Raw genomic sequence first — 25,208 nt, forward strand, 5'->3', positions numbered from 1 at the left:
GTCATTGTTGTTTGGCGGGTCCGGGCTGGGGATTTGAACCCGGCACCTTAGGTGTACGTGGCTGGCGCCTTAGCCGGTTGAGCTATAGGCGCCGAGCCAGGTCACTTCTACTTTATTTCCTTTTGCTTCCTATGTTCAGGTGTAGAGGGAACCCCTGAGTTCCAACCGCAGCCAGTAGAAATTGTACGTCTTTGTCAGCCCCTCCATCAGGATGTAATCTCCACCATGGCAGGAATTTTGTTAGTGTGTTGCTATCTTCAAAACATCTAAAATAGGGCCTGGCATTTAATAAATTCTTGACAGATACTTATTAAGTAAATGAATGAAGTAATCCACTAAACCCTATCGATACATTCTTTGGAATAGTCTTTTATTTTTCCCTTTCTTAGCCCTTTCTTGCTATCACTCTAGTTCAGGGCCTTATTAAAACCAAGCTAAAATAATTCACTTTTTAGATGAATAGTGACAGTCTGAGATGATACACCATATGCTGGGATATGGCAGAATTAGGTATGTGAATTTGTGCCTCAGGACTTCTGTTTTATTGTATTTAAAAATCTTTGGTTCTACCATGGCTTAACTGGTATCTCCCACGATTTTCCCCTATGTACATTTACTTCCTTACCCAAGGAAAATGTGGAATTATCAGTTATTTGATATATATAACTACATAAAAGTTAATATATGTAACTATGAAATATTCAATTCTTGAATATTCCTATCCTTAGCAATTGTTATAACTGTCTTACAATTATTTAAATGTTCATGTCCTACACTAGCTTTGACTTTTTTAAGGCAAGAACTATTTTTCATGCCTCTACATATCTCCTTAGAAACTACCACAATTGCCAATGTGTAGCAGCTAGAAAAATGGTTAGAGAAAGGAAGGGAAAGGAAGAGGGAAAGAGAGGAGAAAGTGTGGAAAAAAGAAGGAAAGGAAAAAGGAAATTAATTAGTTCATTTTCTCATCAAATACTGCTAAAAAGAGAGATCAATTAATCTAAGAAATGTTCATTTCTTTCTGTATTTCAATGGTGACTAGAAGGAAAGAACTGGAACTTTTAGAAAAGTACTATATACAGTGCTACACCCCAATACGTGATGGAATTAACTGAGCACATTTTGACATAGAAAAGTGTGGCAATTTTTAAGTCCTTTCCTTCCCCCCTTCTTTGTATCTTAACTTATAATACTCTTAAGTTTCTGTCCAAGATCACTCTTCCTAGAAAACCTGCTTAATAGTTTTAAATAAAAATCATCTTAATTTGATCAAATACTCTGTATTACTAAAATAAACCAAAACAGTGAATAAGAATAGCCTTTGAATTTTTTAGCTAACAAGTTATTTATTTAATCTAAGGCAATACATAATTCTAATGACAGTGGGTTACTACTTCAGGTTGATAGATACTGAAATTACTCACACACAAACACCAGTCTAGAAAATACATCAAAACTATTCAACAGAGGAAGAAAACACAGAGGAAAGGTTATTAGATACTTCTGTAAGAAATTGCTAATAGACAGGATGTGGTGGTTTATGCCTATAATCCTGGCACTCTGGGAGCCTGAGGCAGGAAGATTGCTTGAGCTCAGGAGTTCCAGACCAGCCTGAGCAAGACAGAGATCCTGTCTCTACTAAAAACAGAAAAACGATGCAAATTAGCACACTAGGGCATAGTGGCACAGGTCTGTAGTTTCAGCTACTTGGGAGGCTGAGACAAGAAGATTGCCTAAGCCTAAGAGTCTGAGGTTGCTGTGAGCTATGATGCCACCACTCTCTACCCACGGTAACAGAGACTCTGCTTCAAAAACAAAACAAAACAAACAAATAAACAACTAGCAACGGTAATTAAAAAAAAAGAAATTGCCTGGGCCTTGTGATGGGCACCTGTGGTTCCAGCTACTTGGGAGGCTGAGGCAAGAGAATCACCTAAGCCCAAGAGCTGAAAGTTGCTGTGAACTGTGCCACACGACATTCTACTAAGGGTGACAAAGTTAGACTCTGTCTCTAAACAAAACAAACAAACAAACAAAAAAGAAACTGCCAATAATTAATTTCAGGAATTAAATAGATCATTCAAATAATATTATAATTGTACTTCATATTTTTTGGTAAAAAGCAAGGGAAAAAGTATCAGCATTTATTTTTCTAAGTTGCAAGTTATGAACTAGTCAATATTCTTTTGGAGTATAGATTAAATGTTCAATGTTTACATTAAATGTTAATCAAATGTTAAAATCATGATGATTTAAACCGGGGTTGTACAAGAGACTAGAAGATCATGTTTTGCTCTCCATACACATATAAGTGAAAAAAGGGGAGTCCACAGAAATTAAAATTCTGTCCCCAGGTCTCACAGAGTGTTAAGAATCAATGTGGAATTAGAATCTACACAATTCTGCAATAACATATGAAAATATTTTAAGAAAATTAATGGACACTAACTTTGCTTTTTCATAATGTGCTCTATAAAAGAAGTTTACTATCTTTAAGTATGAATAGTTCTGAGTTCTGAAATAATCTTTTATTAAACATGGCAGAATAAATTTCAATTTTTGTCCATATGTATATTTGCTTCTGCTGTCCAAGTAACAAATACGGGTGTGCCACTCTGAAGGCTCTAATGCAATTTTTCAGTCACTTTGGGTTTTAAATGAGACTGCAACAATGTGACAGGCAAAAATGGTTAAACTGCCTGTATTAAATTTCAGCCTGGGAGTATTTGATTCATAGGTATCACCAGGTAGAAGCTGAAAATAATACAACTAGAATAGACACACTTCATTTCTATTATAAATTTTGTTTCAGCAAGAACATTAAGAAATAGAATTTAGAAGTAAACCAAGGTGAATAACATACCATAATTTTTTAACTTAAAAATAATCTTTTTAAACTGTTAGACAATTTCACTTTTCTCCAGTGAATAAGTGAACACTGTGACATTTTTAGCTTATTTGAAAATGTTTAGTTTTCAAACTTACAGGCAAAGCGTGTCTTGCTAAGCATTTTTCTTTAACTGCCATGTACACAGATTAAAATAAATCTATAATCACAGCATGCCTAAAGTACAATAAATTCTACTTCCCTACAGTAATTAAAAAGTATGAGTAATTAGGTATACTAACCATATGCCATGTAACGAATATTTTGGTCCCCCATTCATATGTTGATGCCCTAATCCCTAAGGTGATAGTATTTATAGATGGAGACTCTGGGAGGTAATTAGGTCCTGAGGGTGGAGCTCTCCTGATGGATCACCATCCTTATAAGAAAAGACAGGAGAGAGTTTGCTATTAAATAGCCTGAACTGACTGAGACACTGTGAAAGCCTTAACATAGAATTTTGATAATTATAAACTAGAAGTTGAGATAATCTTTCTTACTGATCTTTTATCCAAGAAATTCTCATACACTTCTTTCTTATAAATTCTTCCTTTATAGAACAGTATCTCACACCACATGAATATTCTAAAATTTTCATATTCTTATTTATCATAATAGGTAATACACAGTTCAACAAGGAAACTCTTTTATCTTCATAACTTTCTTAGTTATTGAAAGTATTTTTACCTCCTTCCTGTAATTTACTTTCTATACTGAAATTTCAGCAACCAATACCAATGGAAGTTCATAACTTATTCTGCTGTCCACTCTTATTTATTCAGTTCTTGATATAATTCTGAACAAATTCTGCAATCATAATATAATTTTTACTAGCAAGAAATCAATTCAATGGCTTAAGAATTCTCTTAAATTATACATTTATTTTAAGTAATTGGGTAGTCTGTGTATCACATGGTCAATCAATAGAAAATGTAAAGATTATTCTGCTCATAATTACATTCCCTGGAAATTGTTAAAGATAAAATTTTAAAGTACCATTACCTAAAGCCTATAATTCATTAGATTTAAAACATTCATGAAATACAGAAATACATGCTAAAATACATACTATGTACTCTACTACACATGTATTACTCATATAATTTAAAATATTAATATATGTGATGACTTTTAAACAAAGCTGAATTATTGAAAATTATTAGTAAATTATGAGTTACGAGATCAGGAAAAAAGCTGGTAGCAGATTTCCAGTGCACACTTAGTGATGTTACTCAGTGTATATAGCATTACCCCCATGCAATATATACTTTATTATATTTAAAATGATATAAGAAAAGTTCTTTATCATTTAAAAGATAAATCTCAGAAGTGTAACTATTACTTATACTTAAGACAAAGAAAGATGCTTCTTTTAAAGGCATCTTATCTACCTGTCTAAAGAAATTATCCCTGTAATAATGTCATGTTCTTTTTGTTTTACATACAACACTTGGTCAGAGTTAAAAACAATACTGAAATTATCCTCTATCATGGTAAATTATACAGTATCTCCCAAACTCTCAAACTACTAGCTGAAAGTATAAAATTCAGTCTAACTCATCTTATACTAATGTAAATCCTAAAGCAATCAAGAATATTTGATTTTGCATTTTAAAGAACTGTTTTTATTGGAACCACTTCAGAACAGATTTAAGGATTTTATATTTTCTAACAGTTTCAATAAAGCTTAACTTAATTTTCCCTTCATCTAGGTAGTCATACTATAATAAATGAAAAACAGAGTTTTCCACTTGGGGCAAGATCATTTGCCCCAATCAATGCCAATATATATTTGGCATTTCTATAATTAGCCCTTCTCTTAGAGGCTTAAAATCCTGTACAGTGCTTTTTTTACATGCAAGTGGTCTATTTCAGAGGTAATTCCAAAATGAGGAGAGGAGTGAATTAACAACACACATTTATTATTTTATAGTACTGTAGGTCAGAAGTCTGACACGGATCTCAGTCTGAGCTAGAGATATACGCAGCCCTTCTCTTTCCAGCTTCTAGAAGCCGATGCATCCCTTGGCTGGGCCCCCCATGCTCCATCTCCACAGCCAACAACATTGCATCGCTCTGACCAGCCAGAAAAGATTCTCAGCTTTGAAAGACCCATGGGAGTGTATAGGGCCCTCCTAGATCATCCAGGATAATATTGCCATCTCAAATTTCATTACGTTAATCATATCTGCAAAATTTCTTTTGTCATGTAAGTTGACATATTCACAAATTCTGGGGATTAGGGTATGGACATCTTTTTGTGGGGGAGGTCATCATTCTGCCTACCATGAGGAGTGTGGAAGTGAGATAGTAAAAAGAAGGAAGCCCAAAGAGGGTGAGTTAATGAGCAGGTCATTGCTGTAAACACCTAGAACTCACCTCAGAGTCGCCAGTACAATTCTTTTCCAATCTGTTAATGGCTTTATAGTATTCTACATGAGGATTCAATATAACATCCTATTATTTTGCTTGTATCTGAGAAAAATGAGTTTAATTTGCTTTTAAGGTTTAATTTGCTTTTAGTACACACACATGCTCATATACATAAAGCACTGTGAGATTATTACAGCAAAACCTTCATTAATAGGAATACTTAGGGAGACAATATTTTGGTTAATCTGTACTCACATTTCTAACAGCTGTTCTAAAACATGAGCAGTTTTCTGACTTAGAATGATATGAAGAATATTCCTTAGTCTTTCTTTGACCATTTGAAACCTGTAGTTAACTTAGGGTCATTTTTTATAATAATAATTATTACTTCACCTGAAAACTGGTGGCCTACCTCTTGATCTGGCTCATTGGTTCACTATCTTTGAACAGAAGAGTTCTTTACAAAGTTAGCATGAGAGTCAGAGTTCCTGGTCTTCTGAAACATCAGATCTGGCAACACTGCCACATTCCTTTATGCTAACAACTAGCTGCAGGGAAACAGCCTTTCTGGAACACATGTGCTCTCCAGCTGACCACCTCTCCAGCACTACCTAATACTTAAGTCTGACTAACTTCAGTCATGTATGTCACCTGCTTGGATCCTTCAGGGCTTTGAGTTTGAGAACTCTTGACCATGATTATAATATTGCAACTGTAGGAGTCACAGGAAATTAATGTAATATAGTCTGGAGAAATCTTGTGAATGTTGACTTTCTACAATCACATTCCTATCTATCTGGTAAAACATGGAAGTAAAACATGATTAATAAAGAGTTAAGAGTTGATTTATGTCTATAATAGTTGGCTAACACCAGATTCACCGAGCAATTATTTTTATACTGTTAGGAACAATTACAGATTTTGTTTATAATATGGTTAAAAATCCTTGTCTCCTTCTCACTGAAGTATCTAAAAGTTCACTTTTTGCATATAATTCTCATTATAAAGATGCAAATACTGGAATCAGAATTTTTAATGCCTCGGTAAAGACATCAATCATGTTATTGTCAGTCTAGCACTGAAGAAATGTAACACTTAATGAATAAATACCTTCTTGAATAGCAACTACTTCTGAAATTAAAAAAATGAAGGATAGCTGTTACTCTTATGCAATTTATTTCACTAAAAGTGTAAGCGCTTAATCACCATCATTAATGTTCTATTTTAGGATTTATAATAAATTGAATGCAAATTTAAACACCTTTATTATCTTAGCTTCAGAACAGTACTCTTACATTTTGTTATTGCAGAACAATACTATAAACTATTATATTACTGTGGTAATATTAATTCATCTAGTTATTTTCAATTCATATGAAAATATTGACTTGCAGGTGTTCTCATACTTAATAAGGTAAAAATTTGCAATACAACTTTTAAATTAAAATTTTTGTTATTAGAACTTAAAAATTCATGTAAATGAAAATTTTAAACAATTGTAAAAAGAAAAAAATTGAACAATAAAAGCATTGTAGACATGTTAAGATTTTAGTCTGTTATCTTCTGCCATGATTGTTCTAATGATGAAGATGTGAATATCTAATCTATCAATTCAGAAAAAAGGGAAGTGCCAGATTTTTAAAAGTAAATTATTTTGTTTCTAGGGTCTTCCTCTGACAAAAATATTAGCTATTAACACCTATGAACAAACTTCTACTGCATTTAAATACTACTAATAATAGATCTTATATAATACAATGAAAAGACTAATAAAAATGTTCTATAAAACAAGTTATATATTCCTTAAGGAAAACCTATTTACTAATCCTTTCAATATTTTTGGTTTTCTTCTTCATCTTTTCTTTTTTATGTGTTTTCATGTCTTGATTACAAACTGATAATGTTTTTAAATTGCATTAAAGAGGCAAGGTGATCTTTTAATACATGTATAAGATGTATGTTATGCATAGATTTAATACCAGATTGTGCAATAGCTCACATGGAGAAACAATTAATATACAGCAAGTGTAGATATAATGGCACATGACAAACCCTTAATGGTGAAGTAAATATTATTTAAAATGCCAAGCAAGACAGAATTTATCTTAGGTGTTGTTTTTGTCTTAAAGATAAATAATGTTAAAATATCAGTAATAATATATCCTAAATACACTTGGAGAACATGACAAATAATTTTCAGTAGAAATAAAATTTGACATAAACTAGAATCAGAACAACTTATTTTCCAGAGATAAATTCAGGTCTCTAATTATCTAGATTTATTTAATTTAACTATTCAAGCCACATAAGAGAAAATACCTATAAAATATTTAATAAACAGATTATTTCCATTGTTTGTGGTTAGTTTTATCTTTTTTATGCTACTATTCCATTATCTCACCTTGAATTGTGGTAGAAAGACTGAAAACTGGATTTAAAAAAAAAATCACTGAATTGATTAAATATCTTACCATGGTCCTCAATAAAATAATATCTGGTAGTGAGAGTAGTCTGTTCTATAGAAAAGAATATGTAATTTGGGATCAGCAGTCTAGGGTTAAGAGCACAAAAGCTCTACAAAAAACATGAAGCTCTATTATACATATGTATATATACAATAATATACATGTATATAATAGATCTCTTTATATTGGTATAATAACAAGAGGTATGTATATATAACACACACACAGAGGATGCCAAAAATGTATACACATTTTAAGAAAAGAAAGACCTGTATTAAAATTGTGATGCTTAATGTATACCAATAACAAATGATGGATACAAGTAATGTTTGAGCACCTCTTGTAATTGCAGAAGGCAAATGTGACTTGACGTTACAATTTTAATACAGTTTTTCTCTTTCTTAAAATGTGCATAATTTTTTGGTACCCTCTGTATTTAATCCACTGATTACTTTTAAAATACATAAAAAATGATCAAAATTCATGTTTATTGAATTACACAAGCTATTTCTATATATTCACTCTTCTTGTGTCATTATTGAGAAATAAATCTCATTTCCTATTCCTTTGATAACACTTTTCTCCATTATTGGATGTGTTAATTCCTACTTTATTTTAGAATTCATTTCCTAATATCACTTGTTTGGTTCTTCAAAGACAAGATCAATGCCTATAGCAAATTTTTTCAGTTCCAAGGATCTCTTCTGGGCAGCCTCAAATTTTGTACCATACTCCTATGCATGAACTCAGCAAGAATACTTACAATTATTTCACTGAAAAAAGAGAACCAACATTAGAAATGGAAAATTAAAGCATGTCATTAGATTTAAGCACATTCCAAATATACATTTTGAAAGAATTACCCTGTAATAGTTCCATCATAAACAAAGTTTGGAAAATGCTGGCTTAAATACAACTTTGCAGAGGACCTCTCAGGATTCTCATGTATGCTATGAATCTGGATGAGAAAGGCAGTATATGTAGAAGTTCCCAAATTTATTTGGATGTATAGCCATTTTGTAAGCATCACTTTATGGGATTAATTTTCTAAAATTATATGTAGAAAGCACTAATTTAAAAGATTTAACTTAGTATTTCTGAGTATTTATACTTCATATTCTTACACTGTTGACTGATTTCAACCAGAAACCCTTTTAGTTTCACATAGAAGATTTAAAAATGACTAAATAGGAGAACCTATGAGACTCATGTGCAAAATAATATATGATATTTTAATTATTGTATTCTTTAGATTTAAAAGCCTAACACTTGATTTGTGTCAGAGCTATGAACAATTGCTTAAGCTTCTCAAATATGTTCTTAAGCTATTAATTTAGAAAAGAACTTTTTAATGGTTAGTGGCTATAAGAAATCATAAGTTTTCTTTTGAGAATGTTTTTTTACTTTATATAATGCTGAAAGAGTATCACTTGTCTCTTGTCATAGTTAATAACTTCAAAAGGTATTTTATAGTGAAATGGGAGGAGCACAGAACTTTGATATCAAAAGAAATGACTTTAATTTTCCATCAACCACTTCAAAACTAACAGAGAGCTTTTAGGGAGATAATTAAGTGATTTATTATAGTGTTTTATTAATATGAAGTATTACTGTCAAATCAACATGATTACTTTTATATTTTTCACTGTATATTGTAATCATTTGTTCACTTATCTGCCACCCATTCACTTTTCTGTGGGAAGGAACCAGGTCTTGTTAACCACTGTTTCCCTATTTTAGCATAGAGTCGGGTACATAGAAAATATTTAAAATTATTTGCTGAATAAATGAAGGTAATTTAAGGAATCAAATAATTTTAATTCTATGAACATTAAAGGCCAAACAATATCAAACTATGAAACAAACCCTATGAATACTGCCTAGAATCTCTACTGTATTACTTTATGAAATTATAATGAAATCTTTTCGATACTTTAGAAATTTTCTCCTCTTGTACAAAATGTAATTTGGATCAATCTTTCTCCAATTTGTCATTTGGCAAGGTGAGGAAAGTTTCTATGGACTATGCAGTTCTAAAAAGCTAAAGAAATGATATTTTTATAAATTGTTTCTCTTTTCCTTTATTTTTTAAAAACTATTTATCAAATCCTACTATTTATCAAATACTTGTCATGTGTCATGAACAGTGTTAAAAGTCAAGTGCATTATTTCACTGAATTCTCATGACAACTCTGTAAGAAAGTTATTATTATCCCCAATATATGATGAAAGTGACTTTTATTTTCCCAAGTTTATATTATTATAAACTGGCAGAGCCAAGGCTTAATCTGGTTTTGACTGAAATGAGAATGAACTTCTAAACATTATGTTACATTATCTCTCATGTATATTTTGGAGGACTTAAGGCAGTATTTCTTATAATAATGAAAATAAATTTTGGATGATAAATGCTGAAGACTCATTATGTGCTTACTATGAGTGAGGGCAACATGGCAGCAAGTTCTCACGTACAATTTAGCAAAACAAGCTAGTTGAATTCCCAAGGTGCAATACTGGAACTCTTAACACATGACAGGTTTACTGTGTTAGATAGTAATTTATATTCCATTTTATATAGAAACAGTAAAATAAAGCTGGGTAATGACAAGCAGTCCCTTGGTTTACAAACAAGATAGCTTCTACGGGTATGGTCTTAAATTGAACTTGTATGTAAGTTGGGACAGGCACATTTATCTATTACCGGTTCATAAGAGCAAGTTGTACTTCAGTCGGATGTTTGTAACTCGGGGACTTATGGTAATAGCCTCCATTTGTAAGTGTGAGTTCTACACAAGACGGATGTTTGTAACTTGGGGATTGCCCATAATACAGTGGTTCTCAACCTTCCTTATGCTGCAACCCTTTAACGCACAGGTTGAGAACCATTGCTGTAACAGAATTTCTAGAAAATACATAGTTGTCTTCAGACAACTTCAATATTAAATTCTATACATCATCTATTCAAAATACACTGATAGAAAGTCCTAGAGGACTAATTTTATAAATTTTTAAACATCTGTCTTCTCCAAATGGTAATCGTTAAATTTTTTGCAAAAATCCTTTACGAAGTCTAACAAGAGTGGTATAAAAACATAAGAAAAGAGAACAAAAGAGATCATTAGACAGTATTTAAAAATTAGGCAAACTTATGCCAATCTAATGTGCCCCCCAAAATAGTGTAAAGTGAATTTTACTAAAAGATAAAAAGATTAGAGAAATGACCTTTAATCACTTATCAATAAACCAACTAACCAACTAAATAAATCTTTCCTAAATGGAATACACGTAAATTATCAAGTAATTTCCATTGATTTCTGAAATAAATAAGAGGTTTATTTCCATTGGAAAAAAATAATCTCTTAAACTATTTAAAAACTTTTGTCAAAGAAGAGTAAAGTGAGCATATTTGGTGTGGGATTATGCCAGAAGCACTATGTTGGAAGCTCTGTCCTTAGTGAAATCTTTGCACTTCCAAACTTTTACTACTTTTATTACAATCTCAATTCATACACAAACTTCTGCTGAGTGCCTACTATGTGTAAGATATTTTAGATATTGCGCTCTGGACAATGAAAATATTAAAATAACAGATACTCTATCCTCAAAAAGCCTAGTAATAATCAACCACAATAGATTAAACATGTATTTAAATAAAGTATCGCAGGGGATAATATGAGTGCCACAAGAGAAACTGGTATTGTAAAAAGATAATATATAGGCCAGGCATGATAGCTCATGCCTATAATCCTCCCTTTGGGAACCCTGAAGTGGGAGGACTGTTTGAGCCCAGGAGTTTGAGACCAGCCTAGGCAATAAACATAGTGAGATCTTGCCTATACAAAAATTAAAATTAAAAAAAGAAGAATACCCATGTGTTATATAAATATATCAACTATGAAGGAAGAGAAAAAAGATATGTCATAGATGAATTTATATTCAAGTTGGGTATTGAAGAATGGGTATGTACTTTACATAAAGAAACCACAGTTCAGGGACAAGAGTCAGTGTGAGCATACGCTCAAATGAATAAAAAACAAGAGCCTGTAAGTAGACAAGAACACTCATGCATAAGTTCTTTGATTCAAACTTTTTCTTTTTTTAAAAAAGAATTTTTGTATTTCTATAAAAATCAAACTTCTATAGGCTAAATTTGCTTATTATGAGGGATAAACATGATCATGAGGGAGTCATTGGTCAGAATGCTATATTTAGTTTAGAACAGCAGCTATGGATTACTTGTCCTTATTGGCCCATAATAATAAATATTAACTATGATAGAAGTTACTGCATAGCTTTTCCTTCTGTTATTAGTTTGTATGGTAGAAGCTACTCCAATTTAAGGGTTTATCTATTCACATACTAAATTTATTTTACTTCCTAACAACCAGTGGGAAAAATGTTAGAAAAAGACGCAGAAAAGAGAAGAGAAATGTATCTTATCTCTATAGCAGTCAAGTTTATAAAAATATTATTCACCTATATATTCATCAACAATGGTAATGCCAGAAAACAATGTTTAATATACAAATGAATGCTAATGAATATTCTAATGTATATAACCATAAATTGCTATTTTATCTATAATGACATTAATTCATCAGTAAAAATTAATCTGCCTAGGAATCTTTGAATAAAACCTTGTGTGATAACAGGATAGAATAATCAGTCACCACAGAAATAGAAATTGATAGAAATTGCTAACTATGTGTATCACTACAATATGAAGTCAAACTGCTAACTTTCAAAATTTATGTAAAATGTGGAAATAAATTTTAATTAATACTGATCTCCAATTTCATATTAACAAATAGAGGTGTGGTATTGAAGCAGAAATACTATGACTTAGAGCAGTGGTTCTCAACCCGTGGGTCACGACCCACAGGAACTGTATTAAAGGGCCGTGGCATTAGAAAGGTTAAGAACCACTGACTTAGAGGAAAAGACCACCTTTAAAAGATGGCAACACCAACAATAAAGCAAATCCTTTTTATTACGTGCAATGCAACACTCAATCTTTAATCATGTCTTAACTAACTCTGGTATTTTCTTAAATACACTGCTTAACCTGAAAGTTTCTCTAGTGAGAATTACTTATCCTTCTTCATAGGTTGTAATATTTCTGCCTAGTGGCTCTTTTTCTTAAATATTTCTCTTCTACTTTTATTAAAAAGTTTAAATTTCTTTGTAGCTTATGACAACCAAATATGCTAGCTTAGACTTCCTTTTTTTTCTTTGTATCTGATGGTCATTTTCTCATTTACTGAAATCCTTGGGAACTAGCTTAGTTTTCTGCTCTCAATTTTACCACAATCCTGAGGAACTTAAATATTCATTAAAAAAGCCTCATAAACTGCCTCATAATTCCAAAACTTAGATAACTCCATCTATCTACAAATGCTGTATATTCTTTCATTTGCTCTACTCACTCCAATACTATGTCTTACAATGTGTTCATTAATGGAATTGCTCCACAGTAAAATCTTATATTTCAATGACATACTTTAATTCAACATTTCTATTTGCCCAGAATCCTAAAACTGTGTCATATTTTTCTAATTCCTGTATTTCCTCTATTTTCTCCTACCCTACCAGTTTGGGTAGGACTTTCCTCCCTTCTTATTTAGCACTGACATTTACACAAGTATTCTTAGTTTCTTTCCACTGCTATTTTTCCAACAACCGTCCACAAAACTCTCACTTCTCAATAAGTATCAGTATAACTTTCCTCCTTCTCTACTTCCACTGCTTCAGGGCCATTGGAAAAGATCAAACTGCTCCTCTCACATTAGTGCCTTTTGAAATTGTTGGTCTCCAATCTTCAGCTGGACCTTTGGAGTTGTTCATCAACCTTTAATTTGTCCTCAGTCAGCTAATTTTTCTTATTTTCTTCAGGGATTACTCCAAATCTTCAAAACCCCTAACCCAACTTCTAAACTCTCATACTCTTACCTCTCGCTTGTCTGAGAAAATTAAGGCCACCAAGCAGTGACAACTAACTTTCCAACTCCCTATACGGTAAGTAATTTATTTCATATTTGTTTTTCTTTTGGTTGAAGCCAATCTATCCAGCTATCCTTCTGATCCCATTTCCTCCTCCATGTCAGCCCTGTACCTTCATATATACCTTCTCTTCAGACCATATAGGTGATAAAGTCTCAAATCTGTCACTCTCATTGATCCCACATAGAAACTGTGAAGTCACAAGCACACTCAGATTCACCACACATAGAAAATAATATATGATAGAGTATCAATATTTAACCTAGTAATTTTTCTAATTTTTGTGGGAATGGTTTATTTAATTATTACCTGAGAATCTTCAATAATCAGAAAATTTACAGTTTTAGGCCAATGATTTATTTATGGTCAAAGGATAAATTTGGGGCTGTTAAAAAAAGGTAGAGAAAATTATTACCTTTTCTTGAGAATAAGGTCATGCTTTATTCATCTTCAGTATCTAGAGACTTAAAAATAAATGGCAGGATGAAAAAAATAGATGATTAAATATTTTAGGGAAAGGTAGCTCTTAAGGAGTATCAGAAGAGAAAAAAAGATGCTTTACAAACTAAACCCTATACGGAACATGATTTACATTTTTCACAACTATAGTCATAGCATTTATTGAAAAAGCAACATACATTATAGATTTTCCTCCTTTTTTTCCTAAAGACCTTTTTTGTGAGCACATTTAAAAGATACAATTCCTGGGCGGTGCCTGTGGCTTAAAGGAGTAGGGCGCCTGCCCCATATACTGAAGGTGGTGGGTTCAAACCGAACTCCAGCCAAAAACTCCAAAAAGAAAAAAAAAGGATATAATTCCCATACCATAAAATTCACCATTTTAAGGTATATGATTCAGTGTTTTTTAGTACATTCACAAAGATATGTGACTATATCACTATCTAATTTCACAACATTCAGAAGCCTGCACTCATTAGCAGTCACTCTCCATTCTTGCTTCCCCTCAACCCTTGGCAACCACCAATCTACTTTTAGCTTCTGTGAATGTTCCTATTCTGGGGATAGGAAAAATCCATAATTCTTCTATGGACTTCCTACACTTCATATAAATAGAATAATATAATATATGGCCTTTTGTTCCCATGATATTTCACTTAGCATAAGTTTTGCAAGCTTTATCCATTTTGTAATACGAATCAGCACTCACATCCTTTCATAGCAGAATAATGTTTGTGGATACACCATGGATAGTATTTACAAATATACCACATTTTATTTATCTATTCATCAGTGCAGAGATCTTTTACCCTGAATTTTTAATAAATTAACAACTACTTCAGAGAAACTAATCATTTTTATGTTATTATTATAATGAGCTTGGATTTACAGGGTAAAGATAATGATTTCCACGTAAACTGATCTTCATGAAAGATAAAAGCTTAAATTAAGGAAGTAGAAATGGATTTAGAAAGAAGTCAACACGACTTGGTGACTGAAGAGAAGGATGTGTGCCTAGTGGAGAAGAACATGAAGAACCTGGAAAGAGTGATGCCCAGGTTTCTGGTTTGAGCAGGTATGCAAATACTGGGCCATCCACTGACAAAAAGAGTACAGGAGGAAGAGGTTATTTTGGTCGCTTGCTTGGTATGGTGTATGAGGACTTTAATTTTATATGCTGAGTTTGATATATCCCGGGGACAGACAAGAAGATGGCTAAAACCCAAATGGATAGCTCTGGCAAATGATCATGAGGGAGATTTGGGCTGGAAAGACAAACTTAGAAATCATCAATTTACACATGTATATGCTACTTGAAATCATGGAGCAAGTACAGCATCAAGACAGAATGTATAGAGAATGAAGAAGAGAGGGTCTAGGATGGTATCCTGAAAAATATTCACATGGACATACAGAAAACTCACGGAGAAGTCAGAGGTGGCCAGAGATATGGATGGAGAGCAAAGGGTGAACATGAACAATAACAGAAGTCCAGAGGTGAGGAAAATGTCCTTTGTTGAGAATAGAAATGGGATTGAATTCTAAATAAAGTTCACCTGACAAAATATAAAAGCTGCTAACTAAATTTAGCAGCATATATAATTTGAGGCAGTTTTAACAAAACATTATGTAACTCATAATTTTAATAAAATACAAGTAAAAAAGCAAAGCCTCAATAAGGAAGCAAATAAGAGAATAGATTTCAGGTACTCTTACCATAAAAGAAAGAAAGAAATGTTAAAAAGAATGAAGGAAAGAAGGAAGGAATGAAGGAAGGGAGGAAGGAAGGAAGGAAGGAAGGAAACTATATGTTAAGTTGCTTGACCATAGTACAAGATATACTTACCCTGTATACTTAGTAATATTTATAATAAATATAACAAAAAAGTACAAGATATGTACACTGAGAACTATAAAACATCATTACAAGAAAGTAAAGTTAATGGAATGATATTTCAGGTTCATATATTAGAAGACCTGGCTATTCTGAAGATGTCAATAACTCAAATTGATGTAATTGAATATATTCTCTATCAATATCCTGGCTGCCTTACCCCCCTCCCCTCCACAAATTGACAATATCATCTTTAATTTCACTAGGAAATACAAGTAACCCAAAAGAGAGGCTAGATGGTTTCTACGTACTGCTTGCATAATAATCACCTACATGTTTGTTTTAAAAAAGCAAATTCCTGGGCCTCTCCCCAAACTTACATAATCACAATTCTAGAAGTGATGTTCAAGTGCTTTTACAAAGTTCTCAGTTGAGTATTACACATAATCATAAAATGAAGTAGAATTTATCTGGGTTTGTAATATTTTCAGTGGTATTAAAAAGAAAATAACCTCAATGAGAAAGAAAAAAAATAAAAGAAAACACAAGTCATAGGTAATACTTGGTGGAAAAAATTTATCATGCTCTTGGAATGATGAGTTAGCACTGAAACATACTTCTACAAACTCCCTAAACTGACCTTGATTAATGGAATATTAAAGACTAACTACATAAATCTTAGAAACATCTGCCAAATAACAGAAATGCATATGACATTTTTGTTGTGCCACTGGTCACAATTACCTCTTGAGTTCATGATAATAAAGTCAAATCATTAGTATAACAAATGACATTTACTTTCCTATTTGCTGAGTACAACGTTCACCTAAGTAATGGAAAGGAATGTGAATCACTGAATTATCTGATCCTCTATTTGACATGCTAAAAAGCCCAGAGAGATTAAGAGGCTAGGTATAGGTATAAACGACAGAGTGAGGATGAGAATTGAGATATTTTAGAGTCCTAATCCATAATTATTTTCAAGAGATATACTTCCTCCCATTTAGCGGTCTACACCATAGGCAAAAATATGCTGTACACATAAAGTTATGCTACATAGTCATGTAATTTATTTTCACATTTTAACTCTGACCTACATATTATAACAGCAATGCCTTTGAACAAATATTTCATTAACAATTATTCTCTGCTTGCCCCTCTAAAGATTATATGAACTCTTTTGCTAGATCATTTAATGGCTTAGCCTCTTAAGAACAGCTTTTTATGAGAATTTGAACTGATGCCATCTCTTTCCTTCAAAACATTTCTCTATCTCAAAAAGAGTAATTCTCATAAAAAAGAGAAAGTATAATTCCACAGCATTTATAGACATGCCTGAGAGCTAAAAGTTTATAGTTCAAAGACTTTCAAAGACTTTCTTGATTTTTAAAATTTTGTCCTATGTCCCCAGAATAGAACCTGGAGAAAGGATAGGGCTTAGTTGAACACAAAGCTACTAACATTGTTGCTTTTGACAATACTATATGTTCAAAATTTGTTCTTTTATCCTCCATTGAAGATACACTCAAGATTGGCTCTTTCTGCACCAAATTCTTCCATCAAATATCCTTATGAATTTGTTCAAGTATCTTGACAGCAATTTTTGCATATGGAGCTATCCTGAAACATCTATCCATATACAGATAAAATTTTCATCAGCCTCAGGCTTAGATATTTAGAAATATTTATTTCATTTTTATCTCCAGTTCTTAATATAGTGCTTAAGAAATTTTCTATATAAAAATTGGCTGAATAATTATTTCTCTCTATGAATCAATGCTTTTTTTAGGTCAGCTTATCAATATATGATATCATATATAATCAGCAAATATAAATAAAGTTTAAAACATACACAGAATAATATCTTGAGACAAATATAATTTTGGATTTCCTAGAGTTTACCACATACAATTACTAACGACATAGGAGAAATTTACCAGATCTACATATCTGTGTATAAATATAAATGTCTTATTTATCAACATTATGAAAAATATTATATTCAAACATTTAATAAACTATTTTTCAATTTACTTTTTTCTATTCATTTTCTACTGAACATTCATCAGACTTATTATAACATAAATAACATAATCCTGTAATGAGAGCTGTACCATGCAGTGAGATCTAATTACTGTAATAAAAATAGCAATTACTATGAATTCTGTGTTAATTTTAAGTACTAGCATTACTATAAATACTTATACTCGGAAGTCAGATTTTTTTCCTTTATAAAACTTGGATTACAAGCAAAAAGCATAAACTGTCAATGGTGTACAGGTTGAGCATTCCCTAACGTGAAAAGCTGAAATCCAAAATGCTTCAAAATTCAAAACTTTTTGAGTGCAGACAGAAACCACAGCAAATCTTTTAATCAAAACATAGCATTGTAGGCAAAGACTAAAATCCTGCCGCTGTTCTGCCGCTGTTTGTTGTTCTTTAACAGCTGTTACTCTGGTGATGCTATGATGCTGCTAAGTTCCCTGAACACTTTACTTTTTCACTGTATTAATGGTATGTAATATAATATTTTTTACTGGTAAGTACTTATGTGTGAAGAAGTATAAGAAAGTGCTTGCTGATCAGTAGCATATAAATTCAGAGTCAAGAATGATGGTGATACCAAATAACCACAGATTGTCCACATAGGTAGCTAAGATAGTGACACCTTTGCTTTCTGATGGTTCAATGCATATGAACTTTATTTCATGCACAAATTTATTTAAATTATTGTATAAATATTGTATAAAATCACCTTCAGGCTATGTGTATAGAATATATGAAATATAAATGAATTTCATTTTATATTTGGGTCGCATTTCCAAGATATCTCATTATGTATATGAAAATATTCTAAAATCTGGAAAAAAATCTGAAATCCTAAACACTTTTGGTCCCAAGTACTTCAGATAAGGAATAGTCATCCTGTATTATAGAATTAGATTATTTTCAATAATGTTGTATAAGCACAGAAGTTGTTTTTACTACTTATGTAACTTATGATTGTGTTATCGTTACAAAAACAAAATGTTGCTGGGAATATTTAAACTGGGAATACTCCCTCAGAATAAAGATTTTTAGATTTCTTGTAAGAAATAAAAGCAAATTCAAGAGCCTATATTGCAATTACTAATGAGTGACACCAACATTTTCTTATAAAAATTGCATTTGTTATTTCTTGCTATCAAATGGAATATATGTTCCCTAGAGACACCAGCCTGGCCTCCTCTATTATGGTTTGAGAAGCATTATACAGTTAAGGTGAATACAGTGCCTTGATGATCCATAGTGCTAGGAATATATCATCTTTCCCTTTTCCATGTAAAATAACATGGCAAAGAAAACTACATTTAAAAAAATAGAGAACATAAGGTTACATTCTTCTCTATACCTCTGCCCACCAATCCAGGTATGCCCATATAGGCAAACACTAATGTGTTCATGTGTTCTTGTTACACAGTATATATAAAAGAAAATACATTTAAGACTCATATTTCCCTCTGCTCATGGACAAAAGGAAGCTCTATGTCTTTTTCCAAGGACATCTTGGAAATCTTTTTCTCTGTGAATTGATATTATTGATTTCTCTGATGAAATGATCTCATGCCCAACAAGTCAGAAAAATGATCATCCTTACTAGTAAACCAATGTAATTATCAAAAGTTAGATAATAAAGACAGACTTGAAATTAGAGCCAAATCACACACCTTATTTAAAATTAAATTTTATGTTTAATGCCTGTTACACTAAAACTTTCATAGAGCACAGATATAAAGAAGACTGAGACAAAAAGTGAAGTGTCATAGCTAACTCACGAATTGTAAACATCTGCCCCAATTACCTTTCTCATTAATTATAGAAAAAGCACAAACTGAGGTAGGGGTTAGATAATGCAAAATTTGGCTTATAAATAGGGTATGCTTTATTAAGCAAACTTTGTACTAACACAAAACCAAATTCTGGACTACTAGAAAACTCAATTTCTCCACGATGTACATAGTTTTCAATCTTACATAAATGTAATTAGAACTGTCTTATCTCCTCAAGCAACAGAATAAAGTCTAACTGCATATTTGTGCTGATTTGACTATATGCAGAACTGTATAGACAGCTTCACACTTAATAACTGGCTTGTGTTATGAAAATAAAACATTGTATAGCTGTTTTATGTCTTTCTGCTTTTGTTTTTTTCCCTGCTTTTCTCCCTGCCCGAAGTTCCTTCTCTAGCAGTTATTTATTGTTTTTATTTTAATGAATTTCAAGCAGGGTACAACCCAATACGCTTGCCTTCTAAAAAGCCCCAAGGCATCATCTGTCTACCTCTTCTTTTCAAAATATCAAAGAACACTGCCCCTGTTGCCTAAGGACTCAAATTGCACTAGAACCTACCAGAAAATTAAGAGGCAAGGGAGCCAGAGTCTAAATGAAGTCTACTTTTAGATGGGTATTTTGTCACTCATTTTTAAACTCTGTTTTCAGTATAAAATTTCTTATACTGTTTTCAGTATAAGTATTTCTTATAAAATATGCTAAATTGTTTTAGCCCCTTTAGAAATTCATTTTAAAGATTTTGCCTTCTTTTTCCCTAAAGCAGTCTTCACTATTGGTTCAGGATTTTCAAGCTTATTTTCATTCATATTTAGACATACAGTAATTCATGCTAAAATAGTTAATGGGAAATTTAAATTTGACTCAACTTGCAGAACTTGGAAACCAAATAAATCCAGACTGTCAGAACTAGTGGATACAAATTAAAGACTATTTAATGTCAATCTATTTGATAACAGTTTGACAACACATCATTATAATTAGTTGTATTAGAAGCTAAATAGATAAAACACAAGAAAATAAAGCAGACATAAATGGTAAAATAATTTATAGGAATAGTAAAAGATACTATACTACTAATGTAAAATGTACAAAAATAAACATATTTTACCTGGCATCATCTTGTGAGAATCTCCTTTGCAAATCCTCTTTATTCCACTGTTCTTTTTCTTTCCCTTGCTCAGGTAAATCTTGTATTTTTTCCTCATCTCCTGATTCTCTGTTTGTCTCTTTATTACATGTTTTTGTAATCTCTTTCCCTTGCCCATTCTCATTAATTCCTTCTTCCTTTACCTCTTCCTTCACCTCTTCCTTCTCATGAACTATCTCTTCAAGCTTATCCCTTTCTTTCCCTCCCTCTTCTATGCCCTTTGGTCTTTTGAAAGCAACAGAAATCGAAGGCATGCAAATAAACACAAAGAAAAAAAAAGAAAAGAAAGAAAGTCAAGAAAAAATACATATGAAATTAAACAGAAAGGTAATAAAAATTACCAAAACATAAATGAAAATTATATCTTTTAAACATTGAACACTTTTTTCATTGTACACCAGACAAGTACTGTATAATCAACATTTAATTATTTCTTAAATCATGGTTTCCTTTTATAAAATTACATGGTAAAAAGGCAAAAGATGTGATCTCTCTATTAGAATTTTTTTTAATCCAATAGAAGTAAAAATATAATTTAGTTTAGGTATCCATAAAATCTGTAGGACAAGTGAGAGATATACATTACACTAATTTTGTGCAACATTGATAAATTTTCTAAAGAAGATGAGGATTTTTTCCATACATTTATAAAAATTTCAGGAAGTGCCTTACTAAAAACTAATATTAGTATGTTTTTGAATCACTGAAATATATTCAGTTAGGAAAAAAGCTCCTCCAAAATATTATTCATACTCCTTGAAACATTGAAAAATTCATGGTCTCCCCTAATCATCACTTCAATTTCAGTAAGATATAACAACAATATTAATTTTTAAATTATAAACTTGAAAAAAATACAATTTGCCAAGTAAACTAGTAAGCAAAATTGTCAACAGTTCCATAAATTTTTTTCTGTGCAAGAAGTCTAAAATGTGGCTAAGAATGTAGTAAAAAGCAATGTGTACAGAAGTTCTTACTGCTTTAATAACATGTATTAACCTTTTAGAAAGAAAGGAGCTTATGTTCATTCAAAGAAAAATAAAGACCTTCTAAAATATATTTAGAGGAGTTTATTGCTAAAGACCCCTTACCTGATTTTCTTGTTTCCTCTTGGCCGTTCTGACTGGACAGACATGTAGCTTGTGCTGCTGAAACGAGAAGCACTACTAGTCCTTGAAACCGCAGATATATCACTTACATCACTGTCCGAAGATTTAGTGGAAATATTATCTGCCCCTCTATGAGGATCCCATCCTGATCGATACTGTTAACACAGATTGACAAATATGCAGAAGTTGTCAGTATTGCCACACAAAGCAATTATTAGCTTTCTCCTATTTCAGCACTTTAATTGTCCACAGAGGATACTGCAAAACCCCACTCAGTTGCATACAAAACAAAGTGAATGGCAATTATCCTAAAAGAAAAATTCAATTTATAATTTATACAAAACCCTTGTTTTTGAAAAGTAATTAGAACATTTTCACCATACCCCAATGAAGGCCATTAAAATAGTTTCAAAACAGGACTGGCCTTAGGAAAGAACATTTAGGTAAAATCTGGGAAATAAACATTTGGCTTAATATTAGGAAGCAGAATTAACATATTGTACTCCACATATGCACAGATGTATTCATGATCTATCTGTATAAGACTTAATAAAAGGAAAAAAATAAATTTGCAAATGCTAAAAAAAGTTGAAAAAAGCAGTATGATAAAGTTGCCATTGTAATTTATTAAAACCAATTCTAGTAGTCACCAATTTTCTCTTTAATCCATTATGCTTCACTGAAAACCTAGAGATAATACAAAATCTAATTATTAACACACTAACTCTTTTTAGAAAATCTAAGAGAAAAGAGAAAAGTTTAATTTGTAAACAGTTGCTGGAATTTGATGAATCCTAGAAATACTAGAAAAATCATTATTACTTACAAGAGTTCAAACTTCCTGGAATTAAAATAATCAAATAGTTAACTGGCTCAGCCAGGGTGCAGGGTTTTCTTGGGTGTTCAAGTACTCTGTTAAATTGAAAATCATCTTAAATGCTTTATGTTAATGATCTACTCTCACAAAATACATTTAATGCAAAACTAATGTGATGTAATGCACCGAATGTAATTTAATTTTTGACAACAAGAGATCATTTGCTAAGAATTCTCATACTAGGATGTAAAAAGGATAGACTTTGGAGTCTGGAAAACTTGAGTGGAAAACTCTTACTAGCTGGCAAGTTTGATCAAATTATTTAATCCTTAAAAGCCTACTTATATTTTAATAAGCATAATAGTATCTTCTTTGCAATGTTGTTTTGAAAATTAGAAGTAACCCATGTGTCCTGTCTAGAATATAGTAAATAGACGTTGCCAGTATCATTACTGTATCATTACTATTTGAGGGTACAACAGTATTCTTACTACCAACATCAGATACGGCTGTAACTGAATTAAAACAATATTTGCTAATACGTTTCTCTTTATTCATATGTACCTTAGACATAATGCTGAAACATCCTTATCAAGTTAATTTTGGTACTATCAAATTTCACAAAGACTTAGAAAGGTGATTCTATACACCACTTGCTGTGATTTGGAGAATCATTACCTCATAAACAATTCTCCATGAATAACAATTCATTGCAAATATTACATAGGCATAAACGTTTGGCCAAGATAAATTGGATGCAGTAAGGCTTAATTTAAACATAAGATTTGATTTAAAATGATGTGTTGTATTTTTTTTTCCAGGACCTCCCAGTACCTTGCTATGTATTGGTTAATAACTGACCCTTTTCTTCAAATGTAAGAGAAAAGGATTATTTCCAAGGCTCCATAAAATTTTAATCAAATATCTTAATCTAGTAATATATATTCAAATTAGGTGAGAAATAGCCTTTGTTCATCCATTTTAACATTCTATTTTGTTAGATAGTCTCCCAGTTATCAAAAGGCAAATAATTAAATTCTAAAACATATTGCTTTGTCCCAGGAAATACCTATTTAACCAGAACTCTAGTGTTGTTTTTTTTTGAGACAGAGTCTCACTTTGTTGCCACAGGTAGAGAGCCATAGCATCACAGCTCACAGTAACCTCAGATTCTTGGACTCAAGCAATTCGCAATTCTCTTGCTTCAGCCTCTCTAGCAGCTGGGACTACAGGCACCCACCACAACGCCCAGCCATTGCTCTAGCTCAGGCTAGTCTCGAACTCCTGAGCTTGGGCGATCTGCCTGTCTCGGCCTCCCAGAGTGCTGGGATTACAGGCATTGAGCTACCACACTCCGCCTTAGAACTGTGTAGTGTTTGAATTTAAAGGAAACATTGTTTTTTTTTTTTTTAAACAGTATTTTATTTGGAGAAAATTTAGTTCATGATATTCTTTTATAATTAAAGTCATTTTAAAATACCAAAAATTTTACTTTAAATGGCAATGTCTTAAGTCATTTCCTAGAATAGAATTTCAGTGGTGGAGCCAGCACTATCTATGCTATCTACCTGTCCAATATATTGCACATACATATACAATATGTAATGTGTTTATGTGATTAATAAATTGTTGAAATTAAGTTTGATCTCAAGGGAAGACAGATATGAAAGTCTTTCACTTTATGTTTTCGGGGCATTTTACTTATATGAAAATCAAAGTTTTAAGAAGTTTTTCAAAGTCATAAATATCATTCAATAGATACTATACTGTATTTGGGAGGCTTTTTTCTTTCTTATTCTCATAATTTAAAATAAAAAAAGAAGCATTCTGCTATTATTTCTTTAAAAATAATTTATAATTGGGGAGAAAAACAGTTTGGGTATTATATTTCTTATTTACTTTTGCCCATTGGACTATTAAATCATCTAAATTAACATGAAAAAACTGTAATTTTTAATGCTAGGAGGCAGTAAAGGTAATAACATAATCACTGAGAGGCAATGTTCTGGAGTAGGATTGAATCATTGGTCCGAATTTGACCTACATGAATTATTAGGTTTGTAATCTTGCATCAGTTGCCTGTGAGTCTCGGTTTTTCATTTGTTACAACAGAGATAACAACTGTACTCATCTTTTAGGCTTTCTGCAAGGATTAAACAATACAATCAAATAAAGCACTAAGCACAATATCTGACACATACCAAGCATTTAATAAATGATGAATGATGATGATGATGATTAGATAAAACTGTCGTAGAACACTGGCTCATATCAACTTCAGGAATA

At 31.8% G+C, this 25,208-nt stretch overlaps 1 protein-coding gene across 33 annotated transcripts in view; it reads right to left on the reverse strand.

Annotated features, from left to right (window-relative positions):
* Positions 1–25,208, reverse strand: part of RIMS2 (regulating synaptic membrane exocytosis 2) — a 597,279-nt gene that overhangs the window by 109,657 nt on the left and 462,414 nt on the right. For 10 of the 33 annotated variants that reach the window (XM_023517348.1, XM_023517353.1, XM_023517343.1 and 7 more), the window contains one exon: positions 22,088–22,260. The exons of 22 other annotated variants lie outside the window; for them this stretch is intronic. In XM_023517348.1, coding sequence (XP_023373116.1) covers positions 22,088–22,260 — 173 coding nt within the window. Of the gene's footprint in view, positions 1–20,957; positions 21,222–22,087; positions 22,261–25,208 lie in introns of all 33 variants that reach the window. One more of the 33 variants, XM_023517342.1, reaches the window with a different exon arrangement.

This window comes from Otolemur garnettii, unplaced genomic scaffold, assembly GCF_000181295.1.
Source record: "Otolemur garnettii isolate 467f Iridium unplaced genomic scaffold, OtoGar3 scaffold00004, whole genome shotgun sequence".
NCBI lineage: Eukaryota > Metazoa > Chordata > Mammalia > Primates > Galagidae > Otolemur > Otolemur garnettii.